The sequence below is a fragment of the Poecilia reticulata genome, chromosome 1, assembly GCF_904066995.2.
Source record: "Poecilia reticulata chromosome 1, P_reticulata-male-v2, whole genome shotgun sequence".
Classification (NCBI taxonomy): Eukaryota; Metazoa; Chordata; class Actinopteri; order Cyprinodontiformes; family Poeciliidae; genus Poecilia; species Poecilia reticulata.
This window is the reverse complement of record NC_088830.1, coordinates 21996045-22021304: the sequence shown is the minus strand read 5'-3', so window position 1 is coordinate 22021304 and position 25260 is coordinate 21996045. Positions and strand designations below refer to the sequence as shown.

Below are 25260 nucleotides of genomic sequence, written 5' to 3'. Positions count from 1 at the left end.
AGGAAGTGGATATAGGGTTGCCACCATTCAGAAATGAAAATAAGTGACACCCACCACATTGGGGTGCCTGCAGAAATGGTACATTTTATTAATGTGAATGCTGTAGGCAAAAAAGCAGCATAACTTTGTGTAACTGTCATACAAAGTTACACAAAGTTTGTTACAGTTTGTTACACAAAGTTACACTGTTACACAAACATCAATTGCGTTGATTAATGTAACTCACACACATTAATCAATGCAATTGTAGCAGAATAAATGGTATATTGCTACTTTAACACAAACACAGCTTCTTTATAAATGCACATCTCTACCTGTCTGTCATATTCTGCTTGCATCATGACATCTACCTCCTTCCGCTGCTGATGACTGTTAAATTTAGCCTCTTCTCTGCTGTCTTCTGGTGTCCTTTGTGTGTCCAATTTGTGATTGGAATATGTATAGCTTAATTTATTTACCAACCTGCTTACGCAGTTGTGCTGTTACCTACCAGTTCACAGTTTTCCCTTTCTGCCAGCTCTCCAACTGGGAGTTTGCTCATTGCTGTTTTGCCTATTGGCCTTCCCCTACTGGCTGAGGCTTTGACTGTGCCATTTGAATGGACTGAGCGCACCATTGGTGTATTTGTTGACACATTGTGACAGCACCTTTTTATTCAGGTTGTCGTTGTTTGTTCTTCAGGGACAGAGGCTCTGGCGGCAGTGTCTCGTTTTGTGTTTATTTTGTTGGAGCACACTTTTTTATTTTTTTGCTATTTTTTTTGTAGTGTCTAGGGAAGTCTTACTCAAACTGTGGTCCCCTGGTCCGCGGGCGCCCCCTAGTGGTCCGTAAGGTACTGCATGAAAACAACCGTTTATTTGCTGTGACGTTAGCTGAATGTGATGCTATAGTTGATAAATTGCTACAGACGCTACAGTTAGCTTACCAAAGGATTGTGTTTAAAAATAGTAAAAATAGTAAATATATTTACTAAGACTGGGTCACTAAAAAGAAAGCCTGAAAATACTGGTGGAAAGTTTTTCAGAGTACATTATTACAATACATAGCATGCTGCAGGCACCCATATCTTGGTGTGCGACTGTGCTGAATGCAATATGACAGGGAAGAGGAGGTGAACAGAGCTACGCCCCATGCTGAATAAGTGCATCTTAACACCTAAAATAAAAATATTTATGTTGGACTACCTACTGGCTGAAAGAAAATGTTTGTTTTGCCCAGAGCAACTCAAGTCTATTTTTCTTTTATGATTCTTCTAAATTACAAATAGTCCTAAGACTATTATCAGTGCACATATCACATATAGTAAAAAACTTTTTTGATATCCATGCATTTCTTTCATTCGAATTATTAGAATCTGCACTTTCAGAATCTGTAAATTACTCAAAACACCCAAGTAGACTTGTTCGTGGTTTTATTGTGACCAGTCATGTTTACAAAACAGTGCCACCCTTCACATTAGGAGGTACAAAAGCAATGAGTTAAGAGACTAATATTTTCATTTCAGGTTATATCAAGATGGTGCGTGATTGTGGGGGCAATTTCAAATTAGGTGGTTCGCGAGAGTTTGTTAAATGGGGTAAGTGGTTCTTGGCCTGAAAAAGTTTGAGAAACACTGGTCTGGTGATCCCTTTAATTCACTGGATGTTGTCCCATTGTCTTCAACACTTCCCACTGATAAGCCTCAGTCTCGCCTGATATTAAATATTTTAACTTAAGCCAAAATCTAGTTTAAAAACTAAGTCAATGGTCAATTAACTATTTTCTGTCCTAGAGTATTGCAAATTAAAACACGTGAAATACTTTTAAATGTCTTTTGCACTACTTTGTCCTCCAATACATTTTGTAGAATTTATTTGAATCTTGTCTCCATCTTCCAGTAGGAAGAAGCTGTGCATGTGTCCTGTTGCTATTTAGATTTTCTGCAGTATAATTCCAGGCATCATTGTTGGTATCCTTCACTCACAGATCAGCAAATGAGTTGAAACATGAAAACAAATTAAAATTGTATCTTGTGTACAGAAACTTTTTTTTTTTAACATTTTGTGATCAGATGTAGTTAAAAGCTCTTTTTTCCTCTATGTAGTTTCTGCTTCTCTGTCTAGACATTAACTTTTTATATAAGATACTAGCTTCAGCATAAAGTAAGTAAAAAAAACCTACCTGAAAATGGTCGCTGCTCATAAATTGCGACACTTTTTGCCATCGTGGGTCGTGAACTTTGGAATATCTTGTCACTTAATATCAGACAAGTTTCTTCAACAGCTGTTTTAAAATCTTGAGAATCTATTTTTACTCCTTGGCCTTTTTACTCCAGCTTAATATATCAACTAGATGTATGCCGTCCATTTTATCTGACTTAAAATCAACTCAAAACAAAAAATTCATATCAATGATATATAGCAGTACACAAAATTCACAGTTGTGTGTGTTTTTGACATGATTCAGTCAAGAAAAATATATAAAAGTATTTTTTTTACTTGACTCAGCATTAAACTTTTTTTTTTTAAATAATTCTGAGATTAATTTTATTTTGATTATGTTCTTAAACTTTGAAAGTAAAGTCTAACAGAAACATTGATAGCATGGAACAGGCTGGAGATTTGTGTTGATTCTTTTCAATAAATAAAGTAAGGCAAATGTTGTAAATGTTTTTAAACATTTCAACAAGACAAGTGCTTTACATGATCAAAATAAAAAAAATGCACAGAAGTGGCATAATAAAGGAAAGCAAAGAAAAGTTGGACTACAATTAATATAATTAATATCGATAATAATATAAGTAATATCGTTTTATTTAATATAACAAATAGAACAGTCAAAAACAACTCCTAAAAAAATCAGTTTTTAACCTTGATTTAAAAGGAACTCAGAGAAAGTTTGTTGCATTGCCAGTTGATTATCGTGATGTTGACATGTCAGATCCTATCTAAAAACCATCCTAATGTAAAGTTTTGTGATGTTTTCAAACAGACCCACAAGTTTAAGGTATCAGTGAAATGTCTGACATTTTATTGAATATTGAACACAATATGTGTTCAAATATTTTTGGGCTTCCAGGCATAATTGTCTGAATAGACAATAGCTACACCCACTACATTAAGAAGATTATATTATATATATATATATATATATATATATATATTTTTTTTTTTTTGCTACATTGCACAGTTTATGGTCTGCTCAACAATTGTTTAAATTGATGCCATCAATGTCGTCTAACTATGCAATTTAATTCTAACTTATCTAATTTAATTAACAATTGACAATTTGGTACCTTTATTCTTCTTTACTGCATAGCCTATTAAAACGTTTCGTAACTCCTGTTTTTTTTTTTTTTTTCTTTTTTGATTGGTTCTTATAATTTTTAATCTAGTAACATTTTCTATGGCTTTAGTGATATGTGAAGCTGTGTGGTTTCTTCGCCTTTTACATTACCATTGACACGTCTCAATTTCTCCAGTGTGGGACAATTGTTTTTCTCTTTGATTCTATTCTGAATTGAAATAGAAATATGTTTCACAGAGGATATTTGTATTTTATTAGATGTGGAAGATTACTTGTCACTTAATATCAGACAAGTTTCTTCAACAGCTGTTTTAAAATCTTGAGAATCTATTTTTACTCCTTGGCCTTTTTACTCCAGCTTAATATATCAACTAGATGTATGCCGTCCATTTTATCTGACTTAAAATCAACTCAAAACAAAAAATTCATATCAATGATATATAGCAGTACACAAAATTCACAGTTACTGAAAATTAAAATAAAAATAAAAATAAAAATATAATTATTAGAAAAGAGTATGGTTTGTTGGAAAATTCCGCGATGTTTTTTTTATCAAAGCTGTTTATGTGAAATTAATGAATGGCCCACAAGACAACTAGAATAAATGTTACACATATGCGCTTTGAGACATGCAGCCACTGCAGCCACGTCTGGAAGAATCAATGCATATATGTAAGCAGGACTTCATTCTGATGAAAAGATATTCAAACACCATCAAATCAAAAGCTGTCTGAAAACAATGTATTTGTTATGGTTAAGGTTTCTAATTTTTTGTTTGAATTCAGGTTTAGAAGAAGAGCATAAATGAAAAGATCATAAATTCTCTTTAATTTTTGTTTTAACTTCAAAGTTAAATTTGAATCTCTTCCTGGAATGTCTTGATTGCAGAGTATGTGCTGAAATCTGAACTCTGGATTGTCTTCTTCCTCTTTACTCTCTGTGATGGTTGATGAATTTCCAGGGCAGCATAACACACATTGTCATCCTAGAATTTAATATTGAGAATCATCACTATTTGGTAAAGTTTAAAAAAATTAATGAATGATCATTGTTTTGTTACCTGCGTTTCATCTGTTTGTCTTAAAGTGCTACCTCTCTTTTTCTCTGCTTGGGTGTTTGCTGCAGATATTAGAAAACGCCCAATGTAAAAAAAACAGAAAAATACAAAAATGATTGGTTTCAAAGTTTTAAATTAGAAAAGCCACAAATATTGTACCTGATTTTTGGCAAATCAGGTAAACCAGAAGTGAGGAGAGGAGAGCTGAGAGAGCAGAAACAGTCGGACACAGAGAGAAGAGCAACTTCCAGCACCAACCACATTCCTCAACTGTCCTTGAAATATTTGGATGTGGTAGATGAGTCTTTGCATCTAAAAACAAAGAAACATATCATCACCATAGAGATTGAAATAGAACCCGTTATAATGTTTTATAAAAATGTGAAATATTATCAATTTTGTTATGAATTTTTTCTTTAAAATATCTGAACATAGGTCTAATGTGAATAGATGACATATTTTTAAATCTCCTACTGGGACTGTGGATGTTTACAGCTGCAATAGCTGGTCCAAGAAATTCTGATAATCTATAGTATTTCCTTATTTCCTTTAAGTATTTCATAATGAATATGAATGATGAGTCATTTACTAAACAATGAAAAATATTTTAGGTAATTTTCCTTAATCTCAGATGCACTTAAATCCACACAGCACAACATTCTCTGTAATTTGAAAGATTTTGCAAGGATTTTGTTTTTTGTGTTTTTAAATTATCTTTACATTAAAACTATACTTACATGAAACATCAAATTGTTACTATGTTTGGTGCAATTGCACTGTTGTGGGAGATACATTTATTCAAACTTGTGTAAAATAATCATTCTTCCAGAAGCACTGTTTTTACTATCATATAATTAGAAAAAAAATACTTACAGAGTGTGATCCTTGTGGTGAGGTTGCCATAGATGTAAACGTCTTTAAAGAAAATGTTTTTGTTTTCATCTTTCTCCACCTTGTTCTCAAAAGTTCCACAGTAATAAATTCCCTCATCAGAATTAGTGACATTTCTGATCATCAGGTCATAGGAGTTGGACGATTCATTCTTCACAAATTTAAAGCGAGGGAATGTGATTTCTCCTTTAAATGGAGAGATTCCAGCATTCTTCCAACTTACAACAAGAGTCGGCTGATATTCATGGGAACAGTTCCTGAACCAAACTACATATATTCCAGTTGACACTTTGCAGTCACAGTAGATAGTGATGTTGTCTCCAGGCTGTACAGTCGCCTCCAACATTGAAGCAGAAATGGAGCAACAACCGCAGGAAATAAGCCCTGAAAAGGAAAGACATTCAAAATAATGTGAATATTACTTCAGATTTAAAGCCTAAACACTGAAGATATTTAAACTGGAAACATAGTTTATTCTTTTCAAATAAACATGTTTATCGTTATTTATATATTGGTAAATCTTAAAATTACCACAGAGAACAATCAGAATCTTCAGCAGTTCATCCATGACTGACGCTGACCTGGATCTAAGTGACAGTTTCATTGGTTTACTTTGCAGACGTTATGACGCAGATTTTTCCATTAAAGGAGATGCAGCAGCTGATTGGCTGCTGGAATGGAACATTTTATTCTGAGGTTTCTTTTGGCTGAGTTAGGGGCATGATGTGAATTTGTGGGGTTTCAGGTGTCGCAACTTTGTGAAAATTCACATTGAGGTTTATGATTGAACTGCTGAAGACGTTTTGAATTAGACCATGTACTTTATTTGATCAGCTTATTTATTTTGATCTTTTAGGCTCCACAAGGTAAAAGACATATCAAAGTGCAGTTCACCTTAAAATTTTCTCCAATCGTAACATGTTTATGCATTTATTGCCTTTTGGAGAAGAAATTCTATCTTGGTACAGTTTAAATAGACTATAATGTCCATCCGTCCGTCCGTCCGTCCGTCCGTCCGTCCGTCCGTCCGTCCATCCATTTTCTTCCGCTTATCCGGGGTCGGGTCGCGGAGGCAGCAGCTTCAGAAGGGAGGCCCAGACTTCCCTCTCCCCAGCCACTTCTTCCAGCTCCTCCGGAGGAATCCCAAGGCGTTCCCAGGCCAGCCGAGAGACATAGTCCCTCCAGCGTGTCCTGGGTCTTCCCCGAGGCCTCCTCCCGGTGGGACGTGCCCGGAACACCTCACCAGGGAGGCGTCCAGAGGCATCCTGACCAGATGCCCGAGCCACCTCAACTGGCTCCTCTCGACGTGGAGGAGCAGCGGCTCTACTCTGAGTTCCTCCCAGATGACCGAGCTTCTCACCCTATCTCTAAGGGAGAGCCCAGCCACCCTGCGGAGGAAACCCATTTCAGCCGCTTGTATCCGTGATCTCGTTCTTTCGGTCATGACCCAAAGCTCATGACCATAGATGAGGGTGGGAACGTAGATCGACCGGTAAATCGAGAGCTTCGCTTTTTGGCTCAGCTCTCTCTTCACCACGACGGACCGGTACAGCGCCCGCTTCACAGTAGACGCTGCCCCAATCCGCCTGTTGATCTCCCGCTCCCTTCTTCCCTCATTCGTGAACAAGATCGCCAGATACTTAAACTCCTCCACTTGAGGCAGGACGACCCCCCTGACCCGGAGAAGGCACTCTACCCTTTTCCGGCTCAAGACCATGCCCTCGGATTTGGAGGCACTGAGCCTCATCCCGGCCGCTTCACACTCGGCTGCGAACCGCTCCAGCGAGAGCTGCAGGTCACGTTCCGATGAAGCCAACAGGACCACATCATCCGCAAAAAGCAGAGATGCGATCCTAAGGCCACCAAAACGGATCCCCTCAACACCTCGGCTGCGCCTAGAAATTCTGTCCATAAAAGTAATGAACAGAATCGGTGACAAAGGGCAGCCTTGGCGGAGTCCAACTCTCACCGGAAACGAGCCCGACTTACTGCCGGCAATGCGGACCAGACTCTGACACCGGTCATACAGGGACCTGACAGCCCGTATCAAAAGGCCCGGTACCCCATACTCCCGGAGTACCCCCCACAGGGCCCCCCGAGGGACACGGTCGAAAGCCTTCTCCAAGTCCACAAAACACATGTAGACTGGTTGGGCGAACTCCCATGCACCCTCCAGGACCCTGCTGAGGGTGTAGAGCTGGTCCAGTGTTCCACACATTATAGTGTTCCATTATAGAAAAAGAACACTATAATTTTCCTTTTCTATTTTTATGAACCCTGGTTTTAGTTTTTATTTTTAATTAGATAGATAATATGAATACATGGAATTCAAAGAGTTATTTGGGTGAGAAAGCAAACATAGTTTTCAGGTCTGTTGGACTCAAGAAAAGGTTTCTTTGAAGATGTGTTTTCATGAACAAACTTCTCAAATGTAGTTGTTTTCAATGAGTTACAACTGTATGTGTCTTTTCCTTTGGATCTGATTAGGGGGCTGCTTAACCAGGTTTCCTGTAAAATAAAAGTAGTTTAAATTGACATCTATAAAGAAAATGGGGAGAAATAGCAAATATTACAGGAGAAAATAAATCACTGTATGATAAAGAAAAGTAACCGGAAACAAAAAATACAAATATGGAACGTTGCAAAAAATAAAAGATGCAGTAAAATGTAACAGTAAACAAAAATGTGTTAAATAAATACAGAATATGAACAAATACAAAGCAATTATGAAATTGAAAACGAAAATTATAGAAATATTTATTTATGTTACACTGTAAAATCAAGTGAGGAAGGAAAGATCATACTTTTTATATTTTAGATGCAATATTTGGTACATCAATTACTATGCCATGCTATTTATTTATTTTTATAGTTATAATCAACTGAACTCATCAAAAAATTTTGACTAGTTTATATGAAAGCTAGTAAGGATTTAATACCATTTAATATGAAAATTTCTTTCTACTTTGAGAAGTTTTCAGAAGCTTATATAAAAGGTAAATGTTTGAGCTTCTATGAGAGCATTTCACCAATCATTGAAGAAATTTTATCAGCATAGTATGTGAATGCATTGAGATGACCCATTTAATAACAACAATACAAATTCACATAGCACCGACATATTATTACTATTAAACATATTATATAGAACATCTTCTGTGGTGTGTTACCTACCCGATTAAAATGTTGCAAAAGACCTACATTTGCAGCTTGATTTACATAACACCACCCTCCTGTCATGGTGGTGAAGTCGGGGTTGACATTACAGCCGTCTGTCATAAAGTTTGCCTGATTGACAAATTGCAGATTGGACAGAAATGCAAAATGGAGCAAGAGAAATAAAAAAATTCAGTAAAGTCACCTCAAACAAAACCTTTGGAGAGAAGACATCAGGTGACGGAGTGTCTAAGTGGCATCCTTGCATCCTCTACTGGCTAGTTGCCACTGCACCCAAGTGTCAGGTCAGATCAATCCTTTCATTGTTACTTTGTGTATGAAAATATACAGTGAAACAAATTTGCTTTTCTAATGTCCAAAGCAGGGGCCACCAACTCCAGTCTTCAAGGGCTACCATCCTGCAACCTTTAGATTCACCTCTGCTCCAAAATGTCTGAATTTCCTCACCAGCATGCATTCCTCTCTGCAATAGGCTGGAAACGAGCAGTTTATTTGATCCAAGTGTGTTTGAGCAGAGACACATCTAAAAGTTGCAGGACAGTAGCCCTCGAGGACTGGAGTTGGTGACCCCTGGTCCAAAGAGTATCATGAAAGTACTGTGTTGGGAGATTTTTCAGAGATTGACTGATCACCGATCTCTCAAAATTAAGGAAGCCAGTGGCGATAAATTGGCTGGCCAATAAATTAGCTGGCCGAAAAATTGGTGCGCCCTTAAGGTCTGTTCATTAGTCTGCTTTCTGTCTCCATGGTAACTGACTGCTGCACCAGTCAATGAATGGCGACAGTCTCCACTAATTCCATCACCGCTTCAAGTTTTGACTCCAATACATCCAATACCACACCATCTGATTACACATTCCACAGCAGAACCACCACTTTGTTGTCAGCATTGAAGGATGTTGGCTGCTTGCACCACAGTGGCCAGCTGGATTCAGAGAGGTTGCTATGAATCTGGTCAAAACAAAAGCGTATTTGTTACTGCACTATAAAACTTAAATAATTTACCTTACTTAAAAAATATGCAAACTCGTTGCTTCAAAAAAAATAAAGCAAAGTAAGTTTAAGATTAGTGAATAAGTAAATCTTATTTTAAGCAGTACTAAACCAAGTAGTACAACTAACAAAAAAAATAATTCATATAACTTAAATTAAATCAGTTTTCTGGATGGAGTCCTTATCCTTCCTCTTTCCCTCCTACTTACTTTTTATGAAGGTTTTATTGGCTCTAGTGGCCTTTATTTAAGAGTGGTCAGACAGGAAAATGGGTAATGAGATATGGGGATGACATGCTGCAAAGGTCATTAGGCCAGGACCCGATTACACCATTGAACATTGTGATGTAAAACGTTTATTAAGACATTGGGAAAAAAACCCTCAAAGTACAACAAATAGTACTTTAAAAACCTCAGCAGTTTGTGTAACGATCTGTTCAGCAATGTGAAAATATGCATACTTGTCCAGATATCCATCTGTCACAATGCATTTCTATCAGACAAAGATAAACAGAAAAATACAGTTGTGAGTTTCAGTTTAAGCATCTGGATTTTTTCTCCCAATTGTTTTTAATCTAAGAAGATTAAACTTTAAATGTGTTTGTGTGTTAATCAGTGGAGATATTTGATGTTCTGTTTCTTATAACATGTCCATCACTACAACCTACATACATGGATGATACTTTACATACAAAATAAATGAAAAGGGCATAAAAACTGAATCAAAATTACAAATAAAATAAAGCCAGAACTTTTAAATACTGTGCAAGGTTTTATAAGGGATTCACAAGAAGCAAAAGACACAGGGCATATTTCCTCCGTCTATAAAAGAGTCTGGTCAAAAATATCTGTAAGAAACTTTATTTTGTCTGGGTCCAGTCATGCATTTCAGTCATTTTCACAAATTAACATGAGAAATATTGGAAAGAGTTTAAAAATTGTAGGCATCCTTTTTTCCATCGTTACACTTGACATGTTTACAGTTCCCCAACTTTCATGACGTACATGACAGTAGTAAACATGCTGAATTCTGAATTCTGGCTCGTCATGTTCTTCTTCTGGCTCCCAGATGCCTGACAGATTTCCAGGGCTGCGCAGCACACTTTGTTATCCTACAATTTAATATTCAGAGTCATCATCCAGTGGTAATTTTTTTTTCTAAAACATAAATTGATTAATAGTCTTTTACCTGTGTTTCCTCTGTGTGTCTTGAAGTGCCATGTCTCTTTTTCTTAGCTTGAATGTTCTCTACAGAGGTGGAAACATGGATTAAGTTATATAATTGTTATGCCCTCTTTCAGACATACAATAAATCTCTCAAAAAAATATGAAAAAATCTTTAACTGTTTAAATTAGAAAGGACGTTCTAATAAGCACCTGGATTTTGGCATAGTAGATAAACCAAAAGGAGAGCCGAGAAAGCAGAAACAGTCGGACACAGAGAGAGGAGCAGATTCCAACACAAACCACATTCCTCCACCGTCATGGAAATATTTGGATGTGGTAAATGAGTTTCTGTATCTGAAAATGGATAAACATATAATTATCATAAAGACTAAAATAGTAGTATATGTGTATTAATCTCCTGATGGGACTGTGGATGTTTACAGGTGTATCAGCTGAAATAGCTGTAAGCCTCCACAACTATTTCAGTGAAATCTATAGTATTTCACTGAACATAATGGATGTGAACAAAGAGTCATTTGCTAAACAATGATAGGGAGTTGAGGTAAATTTCCTTAATCTCAAATGCACTTAGCTTTGTAAATACACACAGCACATTGTTCTCTCTAACTTGAAAGATTTTACAATAATTTATTCTTTTTTTGTGTGTTGTCAGATTATTACCTTCAGATTAAAAATATGCTCAGTTAAAACATCATATTATTACTCTATTTAATGCAGTTGCACTGTAAAGCGAAATACATTTATTCAAACATATAATTAGAAAAGAATACCTACACAGTGTGATCCTTGTGGTGAGGTTGCCATAGATGTAAGCTTCTTTAGAGAAAATGTTTTTGTTTTCATCTTTCTCCACCTTGTTCTCCAAAGTTCCACAGTAATAAAGTCCCTCATCAGAATTAGTGACATTTCTGATCATCAGGTCATAGGAGTTGGACGATTCATTCTTCACAAATTTAAAACGACGTGTTTTTCCTGTAAAAGGAGAGCTAACTGCATTCCTCCAATCTACAACAAGAGTCGGCTGGTATTCATGGGAACAGTTCCTGAACCAAACTACATATTTTCCAGTTGACACTTTGCAGTCACAGTAGATAGTGATGTTGTCTCCAGGCTGTACAGTCGCCTCCGACATTGAAGCAGAAATGGAGCAACAACCGCAGGAAATAAGCCCTGAAAAGGAAAGACATTCAAAATAATGTGAATATTACTTCAGATTTAAAGCCTAAACATTGAACATATTTAAACTGGAAACATAGTTTATGCTTTTCAAATAAACATGTTTATTGTTATTTATATATTGGTAAATCTTAAAATTACCACAGAGAACAATCAGAATCTTCAGCAGTTCATCCATGACTGACGCTGACCTGGATCTAAGTGACAGTTTCATTGGTTTACTTTGCAGACGTTATGACGCAGATTTTTCCATTAAAGGAGATGCAGCAGCTGATTGGCTGCTAGAATGGAACATTTTATTCTGAGGTTTCTTTTGGCTGAGTTAGGGGCATGATGTGAATTTGTGGGGTTTCAGGTGTCGCAACTTTGTGAAAATTCATATTGAGGTTAATGGATGAACTGCTGAAGACGTTTTGAATTAGACCATGTACTTTATTTGATAAGTTTTGTTACAAAAATCCATAATCTTTATTCAGTGTGTTAAATGTGTTTATTCAATGTGATAAAAGGCAGCACAAGGTAAAATACATAGCAATGTGCAGTTCCTTAAAATATTCCGTAATTACATGACATATTTTTGTTTGTTGTCTTTTAGAAAGGAATTTTTTTTCTGGGGAAAATTAAACATCGCCTATTTAAATGTCCTCTCAAAGTGTGACATGAAGAGTTTAATGTGTTTGCATGTATACTATTTGATATGTGTGTCAAAATATAATATTCCTCTCTGGAGAGTTCGATACTTCTGAAGATGTTAGTATCTTCTAAACATTGACATCATCCAATACCAGTTATTAATATTCCCTTCCTCTGATCTTTTTGTAGTTTGTAAATTCATATTATTTGTGTGTGTGAAATATATTCTTCCCTTTGATTGGCTTCTTATGTGCAATGTGAACTTTTTTAAATATATTTTTTATTGTTTCATACAGGAGGAGAGGCCTCAGCTCCAGGTTTGGATGCAGCTTCCCAGAATCTCCCAGTGATCCTCTTCCTCCTCCTGACATCGTCTTCTTCACTGTCTCCTCATCTTTTATATACATAAATTATAGGAATATTTTTTCATGATTCCCCAAACATTGGCTGAATATCTGCTTGTATGTTATTGTAATAAATTTTTATGAAAACATTTTGTCTGTTTATTTTGTAAGATTTGAGTTTAAAGCTGATTATCAACATAAAGGTTGATACAAAATAAATATTTGTTTCTTTTAATGTTCCTTGCTTATAAATCCAGCGCTAAGAAATAATGAAAAGTATCAACTCAAAAGGTCATTATGTTTAGTCAGTAGAGTTTATTAAGTTATATTAATAGGACACGCTGGAGTGACGATGTCTCTCGGCTGGCCTGGGAACGCCTTGGGATTCCTCCGGAGGAGCTGGAAGAAGTGGCTGGGGAGAGGGAAGTCTGGGGCTCCCGTCTGAAGCTGCTGCCCCCACAACCCAACCCCGGATAAGTGGAAGAAAATGGGTGGATGGACAAACAGTCTCATGAAGGGGACAGAGGTTTTAATTTCTAATTGGACAGTCATACATCACTTATAAAAATGTGAAAAGATATTGTGAGGTGTTAAACCACAGAAGAGGATAAGGGGCCTGTAACATTTTTCTAACACCTACTGATGTAAAAGATTGTTTGTTTTTTTTTGTCTTTTTTAGATTAAAGTCTGAATTCTGAGATTCAAGACAGGATGATGACCCTTTTTTCTTCCCCAAATCCTCTTCCGTAGGCAAACATTTATTTAGTTAAGCTTTTAATAATCTGGCAAATTACTTCAAACATTTCCTACCTGGTAGAAATCTAGATTTCTATTTCTTGTATCTATTTACAGACATTTACCTGAAATAGATACTACTATCTATCTATTAGTATATTGTATATAAAAAATTTTGTATATACAATATATTGTATATTTATTTTGGATAAATATACAATATTTATCCAAGATATTGTATATTTTGGATAAACTTTTTTGCATGCTTGTTCATGACATACCGGATTATAATTGGTATGCTAATGCTATTCAGAAAGAAAAAACTTAAACTAAAGGGTTTGAATGACTGGCAGAATGTTCTAGTAGCGGTTTGAGCGTCTTTTTTAAACCAGAGCAGATTAAAGTTTGGTAAAAAAAAAAAAAATTGGACGGACTAGCCCTTTAGATATTTACTGAATGGGAAGCTGCATTTAGCTGCCATTAGCCTCATATACAAAACAAAGTCGGAGTTAAAGGCTATCTGTGTGAAAGTATCATGATCAAATTAATTGCATGCCGCTTTGGTCGAGTGTAGAAACAACACTCACTGTCTGTGTAAGCCGGACAGAGAGAACTTCCGGGTCAGACCGCTTGTCAAAAATGAAATAATGAAAACCGAAATTGACAGCTCATTTTCTTTTTTATTTTTGCAATTGCCGTTTTTCTAATTTTGTTTTAAAAACGAAAAAAAAAAACACATGCTTGTTTTGTTTTTGCAATTTTATTTTGAAACGAAAAAAACAAAGAACGAACCATACACGGATTCCAGAGCAATACCTGCATGACAATACTCTTACAGTATCATGCTTGTTTATAAATAACCATGTGCTCCCAATTTATTCATGTTTAACTTTAACCTGCAAAACATCCATAGCTACTGATTTTGAACAAGACATGATTTGTAAGATGTACTTTTTATTCATAGCTGTTAGCTGTTAGCTGCCTTGGCCTTGTTTATAAAGGATGTGTCAGCTTTACTGTTGTCATGAAGTTCTGAAATAACACAAAGTTGTTAGGAAAGTTAGCCATAGACCCCCACCTCTTTGCTCAGTCAAACAGGAAACCCACAATAACAAATAGATGCTGACACCTCTTCAGAGGTTTAGAGCCTGAACCTGCAGATAAGAGCAGTTTCACTGTCTGAGGCAAATTATACATGCTGAGAAGAAAGATCACGCAATGAGACACAAACTGCAACAAACCTATGGTTAGCAAGTGATATGTTTAGCTGTTGGTATGAAGCTTGTTTTTAATTCTGTGGGTGAGATGTTCTGTACAAATGCAAGAAGTTATAATTACCCAGAATCTTATATCTAAAAATACAGCAACTGATATATTTGTTTGTGCTTCCAAGAAATTGTTTCGCATCCTTTCTTGAGAGAAGTTTCTAAGTAACAAATTATGAATAATACCAGAGCAAAGTAGAGTTCAGAAACCAACAAAACATTACATTTTCTACAATATGCCTTTTATTTTTTAATGAATTTGTTAATACTTTAACTCCTGAATGCATTATACAATTTGGCATGTACATATCTATTTTTAATGAAATCTATTTATTTATCATTCTCGTTCTGACCAGAATGAAAAGGAAGAAAATGTGACCTACATATATAAACAACCACATAAACTTTTTATTCTAGTTGCACAGTATGTTTACTCAGATGGTTTATACGTACCGAAAGATCAAAATGCCATCACTCACTGTTTATGAAGCCTGCAAGAAAGCACTTTGTTTTTAACTGATGGTCATGGTAGCCATAGTTACCAAGTTTGTAAAAATCTCGTTATTGTTTTGCTGTATCTCTTGATATTAGACAATGGGGTATTTTATGATACAGCTATTAAAAAATATATATTTCTGCTAAATATTTACTGATGACTTGGTGGGATCTTTCTCTCTCTCCCTCTACCTACGATGCAGTTTTGACCCTCACAGTTTCACAGTATTTCACACCTTGAAACGGTTTGCGACATGTTCTCACAGTTTGGAGAAAACACATTGCTGTAAGAAAAACCCACAGGAAGTGGGTGGGTCATTGAAAGACGTGTTCACGTCAGTAAATGCTTAAGTGTGACTTTTCTAAGTAAACATTTACTGAGGTTTAAGGTTGAAAACCTAGAGGTTCAACCTTAAATCTAGGCTGAAAATCAGTAGAACAAAACTTCTACTGTTATTTTCAACCTTAACTCTCAAGAAACGACTCAAGTTCATTTTAGAAGTAAATGTGAGGTGTGTGTGACTTATAAACAACTGTTGTGCCCAGTGACGCAGGCTGTTGCTAATGGCAAGACTTTATTTATAGAACTGATCGTTCAACTGGTGGCTTCAGGCCTAGAAAAGTTTGTTACAGAGCAATTTTTCAGGGGAAACTGTGAAAGAAATAAAATGGAGCCCGTGAGATAACTTTTTAAGAGATTATCTGGGAATAAAAGACATTCGTTATGAATGTTAATAGTTCTAGAGGGAGAGGCAGGCTGTTAAGGAGAATAAGATGGCATTGCTTTGGAAAACTCATCATGCACACTGAAACCACCCCCACCCCTCCAGATCATACTTCTGTCCAGTCTTATGTGTTTCGACTGTTTGTTTATAAAAGCGCTAAGCAGAGCTGTACCATTAATTTTGTTGCACTGCTTACTGTGCAATGACAATCTAATGTTAAGTGATACAATGTGTAACTTGGAGTGGAGTAGATCAGACGAAGGTGCTTCTTCTAAGGTCTCCTTGAACAAAAATACACTTTTTGGCCACCAATGCAAGGCAATAGTTTGACTAACACTAGGAATGCAGGAACAGCCAGGAGCTGTTGGAGATGGAACATACTGGAACATACTGTGGATATGTAGCCCTGTTGCCATGGTCCAGTTTAGCTTAGAAGGCGTGATAAATGGCATCCTTTCATATCCCCAGATCTGCCCATGATACTGGTAGATGGGAGAAACTTATAAGAGACTGTGAATTTTTCATCAGGACTGCTTTTTCTGCAAAGGGCATCAAACTCAATGATGCAGGAAACAGATTGATGGGTCCTAGAATGTCCTCTTATTTGTCAACACCAAAAAGCCATGCAGAGTTTTGAAATGAGGCATTTGAACATCCTATGCTTAACGATGATTCAGAACATTGTGTATAATTGATCACTACACAGTGCTGCTTGAAAGCATAGTTGGTAGCACTATTGCTTTGCTGCAACCAGGTCCTGGGCTCGAATCTCAGCTTGAATTCCTTCTGCGTGGAGTTTGCATGTTCTCCCTATGCATGCTTGTGTTTATCTCCAGGTTCTCTGGCTTCCTCCCAAGGTCCAAAAAAAATGACTGTTATATTGATTGGTCTGTCTCAACTGCCATAAGGTTTGAGTGTGTTTTTGTGTTGCCGTGTAGTGGCTTGTCCAGGGTGTATCATCCCCCTCTCACTCAATGACTGCTGGTGACACTGCATTGAAAAGTGGGTATTGACTGTAAATGGACAGACTGATGATCAATAATTATAATAATGAATGAGTAGCTTGTGGTTTTAGTAAGTTAAACAGGAATAACCTTTTATTAAACTCAGATACTCAAAAATCTATAAATTACTAATGATACTCTGATTTATTGTTGTTTTCAATGGAGAAATATTTACTACCTGAACAATATTTTATAAGCAATAAAAATATAAGTATGAGCTGAGAATCTACTGCTATTTATTCAGCCTAAAGAAAAGAATCCCTGAAAGGCTGAGTTTTTGTCCAAACGGCAATGAGTTATTTAAAAAAAGACAGTTTTTAAGCTTGCGAGTGTGGGCTACATGATTAACCCTTGTGTTTACAAATGGGGTCCAACTGACCCCACAACCGTAAAACTTGCATCATTTGCCACAGTCCTCCACGTTTGCCTCGGTCCTCACGCGCCAAGGGTTATGACTGCTTTTTCTAGCAACCAATCTCCTTCGTTTCAATAGGTCTTGTGGCGCCCTCCATGGGATCAATGCAGAAGTGCAGGCATTTCATTAGATAAAATGGTTAAAAACTTTATTGTTAAACATGGTGCACATAGCTGTGTGAAGGGTATGCAAAAAGGCAAAAGGAAATTCCCTGGGTTCATATGTTGCATCAAAAGTAAATTATGAGTAAAGTCAATTTGAACATTAAAAAGTAAAAAGTTAGAAAGGCAGTGGAAAAAAACTTAACAAAGCTTTTTAACAGAACTGTAAAAAAAGTCAACTTCTATAGAAATGAAGTCTGCAATATTATGATGTATTTAACTATAAGCAGGTGTTATGTTGTATATATATATATATATATATATATATATATATATATATATAGCTGTTTTTGAGCCATTTGAGACACGAGATTTTACTACTGATCTTCTCCACTAGAGGTCAGCAGTGAATTACAAGGCTCTGTGTACATGTCAGCGTTATCTGGTTCTTATTTCGTACAAAGTTCTGTTATTTATTTCCCAGATAACACATATCACAAGGTAAGTGATTATGTTTCTAATTAATCTGTACTCACAAGTTCATCTCATGTTTTTGTGCAAATGTTAAATAAAACCATGAAGAATATTTGACTGGCAGTTGTGTTTGTTTTCCACATTTAGGTGTAGTACTAATTTGTGTTTTATTCTCTTTATTTTTGTTTCAAATCCAATAAAGATAACTTTGACTTAGTAGTACAGTTTTTACAGTGACGTGCAGTGAGGTTCATTGCTGGTGAGGCATTGACTTATGACTTAGACACCATCCATGTTATTGGACCCAAGGGCGTAGGAACAAGTTTATCATTGGGGGGGACACATATCGGAAACTTGAAAGATTTGTAAATAGCTTGAGCAAAAAAGTCAAACAATGGTGTCATCAACGTGTTACTCTAATCTGACCCCCTGTAACGAGTAATCTAACGTGTTACTATTTACAATCCAATAATAAGATTAAAATTACGTATCCAAGTTACGTATTTGTGATTATCTTTAGAAAACACATATTGTTGCTTTTTTCTTTTTCCTTAGTGAGATACATTTCATATGTAACACCAGCGACATAAACGATGGCGGGAAAAGAGATGCACATTTTCTAGCTGATGGATGAATTTTTCATTGAGTGATCAAATTACTCTTTAAAGAAGCCCTTTTTCTTCCAATGGAAGCTTCCCGCACTTTACTGCGCATGCGCACCGCTGAGCTGAAGCATTCACTCCAGTGACAAAAATAGTCAAATCCAGTTTACTCAAAATAATGTAGTCTTGTACTTTTCTCAGGCCAAACATGTACATTGCTCACATTACTTGAGTTGAATAAACAATTTAGTGAGACTTGAGTAAAGCATACAAACCTAATTTAAGTAAGAATAGGTATTGCCTTTTAAAGTGTTCCAGGCCTACGGAAATTTTGCGCATGAATACAACGCTGATGGGCAAAAAGACTAATCTTGTACATGTCATCCATAGCCGCGTTATCTCAGTGAAACTTAAACATGTAGGTATTCATTTTGTGCTATGATCCACAGCAAAGTGATCTGTATTCGCCAAGCTAAGCAGACTCGTTGCAATAGCAACTGACAACAATATCACTTCATATTTTAGGATTTAACACCAAAAAACATTCAAGAATTTTGCATACAGAACCGAACATTTAGTTTGTTGTTGTAGTAGGTTTTAGGCTCAATGTTTTATTAATAAATAATTGCTGTGGTAGATTAGCTATCGCTTCTACTTTACTGAATTATTTAAACATTAACCGTAGCCCACAAAACGCACATTTCATTAAAAACCTAAACAAAAACATCTTATTGCTGTCTTACCTTTACATATCAATGAAATCCATGCACCGCTAATTCTGCACAAAAATATCCGTTCATCCAAAGCCACGTTTATCCCCAGCTCCGGTCTTCCTTTAGTTATCACCTCCTGCTTCAATTGAAAATCCACTTTAGAAAACTGTTTAAGTGTAGAAATGTAGTCTTTCGTGTTGACGTTGGAAGAGAGAAGAAAACAAATATATCGCTGTACTTTACTTATTTACTGTGTGGCTAGCTCCATGGCTAGCTCACTGCGTCTTACTCTGCAGTTGTGCAGTCACAATATCTGGGAACATGAGCGCCCCCAGCGGAGCCTGGTCTCCCCTCAGCGGAGCCTGTTCTCTGCCGTTTCTGATAGCTCCCCTGCACACAAAACACGATACACACACAGTTATTGACAAAAAACACTGTACATTACATACATAAGCAAAATTATGGAAAATCAGTCCATATATTAAATGTTTCTTAGCCATTTTATTGCCGGTGTACAGACAGGACGAACTGTCAAGTAATGGCAGCCAGTGCAGTTAGAGGGAGGCTGCGCAATCGCAGGTGAGGCTCAGCTCGCTGCTGCCTCACCGGCTTCGCGTCTGAGCATTGGAATGGGAAAATGCGAAAATCCAGCGATTTTGAAGAAAAACTTATCAGAATTGGTTAAGCTAAGTAAAACATAGATACTTTATAGTACAAAACCACAGGGTGAAAATAGCAATATAAATGATTGTATATTATATATTATTTTTCCATGACAGGTGAGGTTCTGCCTCCCCTGACCGCACGTCACTGAGTTTTAAAGTGTCTGTCCTAAAACAATGAAAACTTCACCAAATTTAAAATAAATTGTTTGTTATTTCTTGCAATTAATTTGAGCCTCTCAATCTTTATTTGTAGCCATGTTGACTTCCATCGCATGCATTACATATGGGTGTCATATCCAGGGGTGAAAGTAGTTTTAAATTCTTGGGGGTACTATGACAAAACAAAACAAAATAATATATAGAGCTATCTTGTAGCTCTTGAATTGAAAATAAAGCTTTATTTTGTAGCAATTCATGAGCTGAAGCCCACTGGCTGCAATGTTGACACCTTGAGATGCCATGAGACCTAAATTCTGAACATCATGGTATGGAGTGTATCCCAGTTTCCATGTCTGGCATATAACCATTCATTTATCTTTTAAACTGGTTCTATTGATCCTGTGTCCAGACAGAGGGATAATCAGTAGCCCAGCATCATGACCTGTTTGTTCTGAAGATCCTGCAGCTTCCACTTCGTCTTCCTAACATGGCGCCTCCTCACCCTGACTCTCATACTGACGGGAGGAACCACAGAGCTCTGTTAAGTTAAAGCTCATCTTCTGAAGTTGGAATATTTTTCCTCCAACAGGTTCCAGAGGAATCACCTCAAACCAGATGTTGGACTGCATTTTATTTCAATGTCATTTGTGACAAATGTCACAAATGACATTTCAATGTCAACAGCTCCACTGTTGAAAATGAGCCTCATTTTCAACAGTGGAGCCATAAAGGTTGAAAAAGGTTATTATTTTGGAGAAAATCTCATTAACATCAATATTTCCACCAAATAAGAAGCAAAAAACTATTTGTTTGATAAAGGAAAAGCCTCTCAGACTCTGAGCCCGACAGCACCAAACGATTTTTTATATTAGACAATTAATTTAATTTCACATAATTATCGCGGTAGAAGCCATTTGTTTGTTAAATACTTAATGAAACATATTTATCGTGTTTGATATTTGTTGTAAATAACGTATAGCCTACTCAAAGAACGAGGTCATTAGTCCAAGTTGATCGTTTATAGAAACTACAGCGGTTGTGATGCGCCAAGACAAAGGAAAACAACCTGAACAGGTGATCAACTCTAAACCACTCGCACCTTTTTATTCTCCATCTCTCTCTGTCATTTAAGCACACCCGTTGCCATGGCAACCTCCTGCGCACCACAAGCCGACCAGAGATTACGTTAAAACATAACATTCAGTCCGTTACAATATTAGGTTTTCAGGCTCTATATTTATTTAGCGATTATTAATAATAAACCTCTCATGAACACAGCGGTGGTTGATTAGTTCATTTTAAACTCCTGCTCTAGTAATGGAACCAAAACGCACAGAATTGCGCAACACCTTGTTGAAACAATAATCACTGAGATTATTATTGTTGTTGGGTCATTAATTTGAACACGTTTTGTTGATTTTTGTTGTTGTTCTTTAATAAAGTTATGAACGTTTTAAGCCAGCCAGAGGAGGACGTGCTGGTTTCAGCCTCCTGGCTGCGTTCAGTTTGTCACCTGATGCTGAGATCGACTCAAAACCTTCCGCGATCAACGTATTGCGCCCCTGCTCTAACCCTAACTAGCCCACAATACAAACTTGTGGGCTAGTTTGTATTTCCCACATACAAACTAGCCCACAATATGAAATGTTCGTTCAGAAACATTTCATATTATTTCTGAACGAACAGTTCAGAAACAATATGACATGGGAAAAAAGTTATTTATTAACTGATTAAGTCTGTTTTAGATTGTTCTTGAAAAACTAATCAGACACAGCTGATTAGTGGGCGAACTCACAGCTGCACAGTGAACCCGTAGATTTTTTTTTACAGCAGACAGCCGCTCCCCTCTCTTGCAGGTACTGCGTACCCCCGCTAAATCTTTTAGGGGTACGCAGTACCCTGCCGTACCCCCTTACTTTCACCCCTGGCCATATCCATATAGTGGTTTCATAATAATAATGATAAAATCTTAGGGCCGTATCAAAATCTTGGGACTCAATAATGTTTTTTTTCATAAAGTAATTGTTGATTTAAGTAACTACAATCTAATTTGAATTCCATCTCTACATGTAAAGATGTTTGAAAAATTCTGACATGACAGAGTTTCATTTGTTCAGTTTGGTCAACCTTTATTTTGCATTTGTCTGCAAGTCGTTTGATCATGTTTTTCCAAGTTTTGTTTTAAATGTAAAAAATATACAAACTCCAAAATCACATTACTGTGTCATGTCATGTAATGAATTCAGATGTAGTGATCAACATAAGTGCCCCTAATTCCAATCCATCTGCTGACCAAACATTGATGCTCTGCAAAATTGGGACACACAGATGACACTATTGGCCGTCGTCCAGACACAAATGACTTTCATGAGACTCTGTTTAACCCAGTGGCAAACTAGATGCTCTCATAAAATAAACATATTTGCAAATGCTTGTGCAAATGTTTTTGCTTTTTCATTTAACTTGCTATGCTTATTTATTCTTTTTTCCTTAACTTTTTTTTAGCTTTTGCTTTAGTGACCGTCATTTGCAGCCATTCCCGTAGAGACATTTTCTAAAATCATCAAAATGAAATATCCTGCCTCAGCACTCAGCAAAACCCCACCCTGATCACAGTGTTTTTTAAAGTCATGTGGAATCATATCTGAGATGTGAATGCTTAGTGAGACTTTTATGCAATCGTGTGCACAGACTTCAAAAACCACGAGACATGAGATGCAAATCCAAGGAGCGTGGTAAACAGAAAAGATACATGAGAGAGCTGAGCTTAGAGACTTAAGTGCAAAACCTTCAGACTCGAAACTGTATTCGTATTTTCACTTTTTATGTTCAGTACGGCTGCATATTTATGCACGCATTTACTTTTACCATACGATTAGCAAGCATCTGAGTGAAAATGTTAACCAGAAGATTTTGAGCTTTGCAGCTTTTAGTTCAGGCCCACACACACCGTCATGCACAGGCGGAGGTCTGCTGAAACAACAAGCGTTTAAAAAGTCAATTGATTGGCCAGTTTCTAAAGCCAGTGCATATACAGGGTGGGCAAAAGCTTTGCTTTCCATGCTGCAGATTATTATGCAGTATTGCATAATATTTGCAATTTTGTAAATTATTTGCATAAAACATGTATATCAATATACCATGTTTATATAAAATACTGCATAAACAAATACACATAAAATATTTATTTTTCACAAGTATCACTGTGCTCTCATTTGGATGTCTTCATATGAAGAAACATGAATATTTTGTATATATGCAATCTTTCTATATTCTCATTCACTTTAGCTTGCTTAGGTAAACTGTTTTCTTGTATGTGATGTAGTGTAGTTTGTGTGTGTGTGTGTGTGTGTGTGTGTGTGTGTGTGTGTGTGTGTGTGTGTGTGTGTGTGTGTGTGTGTCCAACTAAACCTTTTTTTCTTACACTGTTCAGGCAGACTACAGGTCAACACATCCCTGCACTGGAACTTATCGTTCAAAGTTTAGTTTTTAAGCTCGCAATCTCCTAAGATGCCTCTAGATGGCACTGTGGCTACTTATTGAGGCCCACAAAGTGGAACTGCCTGTTTAGCACATCAATTACACTGACTCACTGTGCTCATCTCCATTTAGCGCTGTGGTGTTATCTGCAGCCCTTTACTGACTGGTTCATATTAATTGTATCTGACGGGTGAAAATTACTTATGCGCATAAAGGAAAAATATTATTGAGCCATACGAGAGCGATATTCGCTGCATTATGACAAAAAAAAAGAGTCAGCTTTATTACAGCTTTTACTTTTTTCTAGTATTATAATTACACAGGCTCTCTCCAGGCTGTTTCTCTTGTGAATACACAGAGTTCAATTAGTAAGACTTTCACAAATTTCCTAATGCTAATTTTCATTTGGTAAGTTATTGTAGATTGGAAAACATGACTTTAAAAATTTATCAGAAAATGTAGTTAAATGTGCCAATATGCACAGATGTACACAGCTGCTGTATTGCAAATGCCGTGTATTGTTTGTCAATATTGCAGCTTCCCACTAGTTCAGTCTTGTAAAAATCTTTTTCTCTATCCTGCAAAAATATTTGCACCTTTTGTGATTTTCTGTGATGCTGTAACAGAAGTGCACTGGATAAGTGTGAGGTAATAATAATTCAGAAATAATTAGAAAGGAGTCGCACACACATATGTATCGTCCATCCAAGTAAATGCTTTTTACAACCACTATATCTTGAAGGTTGTGGTAATAATGTAATTTGATAAAATGTTGAATAATACATTTGAATAGCCTGGTTATTAATTGTATGTTAATGTTATCAGTTTACATGATACAATTAAGTAATTGTAAACCATAATTTAGATGCCATAAAAGTGACATTTTATCATAAAGGATTATAAATTGCTGTAACCTGTTAAAAACTGTTTGATCCTGATCAAACATATAAACAACATATTTTCTATAAAACCGCCTCCCTTTTTACACTTGAACATGAATTATTTTGTCACAGCTTACTTTTCTGTCTCATTTTTTCTTTCTCCCTGTGAGATTCAACCTGAAACCTTCTCTGCAGTAACAATGTTTTTATAAGTAAGGTAACTATGACTACAACATGTATTCAAGCACCTTTAAATCATGCAGAGCTGGCACTGGGTGAGAGGTCAGTGTACGATCCTGTTTTACATCAGCTAACAACGGAAAATAGATAATTACTCTGTGGATTTTTCTACGCCATTGTTTCCATTTGATATAAAGCGAGTCCTTTTGCGCCACATTTGAAAATTATAAATTCAATTTTCAAAGAATGAAAGACAGCAATTCAAAGAACGTATCCTCTGCTCTCATGTGTTTTTTTGTTTTTTTTCTCGCCCTCTGACTAAATTGAAGCCGAACAAAAACCTGGGCCACAAGTGTCCAATTTTGATTTCATCTAATATTGAAACAACTCGATGGACAAATCTACGCTCATGTGCACAACACCGAAATATGAAAAAAGTTGTCTTTTTTTAAACAAATTGACGATCAGTTATAGTTTTGTTGTCAAGGTACTCATGCCAGTTGCTGCTTTGAAAAATAACATTTTATTATTTGTAAATCAGAAAGGCTTCATTCAACGTCCTTGCAAGACCCATGCAATTTCAGTAGAGGGCTAAGGTAAGGGCTTCAAGGTGGAGGTTGCTC

At 36.4% G+C, this 25260-nt stretch overlaps 2 protein-coding genes across 2 annotated transcripts; both read right to left on the bottom strand.

Annotated features, from left to right (window-relative positions):
• Window positions 1–2752: 2752 nt before the first annotated feature.
• LOC145554968 (uncharacterized) lies at window positions 2753–5825 on the bottom strand. Its single transcript, XM_081616113.1, has 5 exons — window positions 5765–5825; window positions 5216–5617; window positions 4502–4654; window positions 4346–4404; window positions 2753–4270 (listed from the first exon to the last, which is right to left on the bottom strand). Exons 1-5 carry the CDS (start codon window positions 5799–5801, stop codon window positions 4136–4138), a joined length of 786 nt encoding a protein of 261 aa, XP_081472239.1. The 5' UTR covers window positions 5802–5825; the 3' UTR covers window positions 2753–4135.
• Window positions 5826–9754: 3929 nt separating this feature from the next.
• Window positions 9755–11977, bottom strand: LOC103469619 (uncharacterized). The gene is made up of 5 exons (XM_008417405.3): window positions 11908–11977; window positions 11365–11760; window positions 10780–10923; window positions 10592–10650; window positions 9755–10514 (listed from the first exon to the last, which is right to left on the bottom strand). The coding sequence occupies exons 1-5, from the start codon at window positions 11942–11944 to the stop codon at window positions 10380–10382; spliced, it is 771 nt and encodes a 256-aa protein (XP_008415627.2). The 5' UTR covers window positions 11945–11977; the 3' UTR covers window positions 9755–10379.
• Window positions 11978–25260: the final 13283 nt, after the last annotated feature.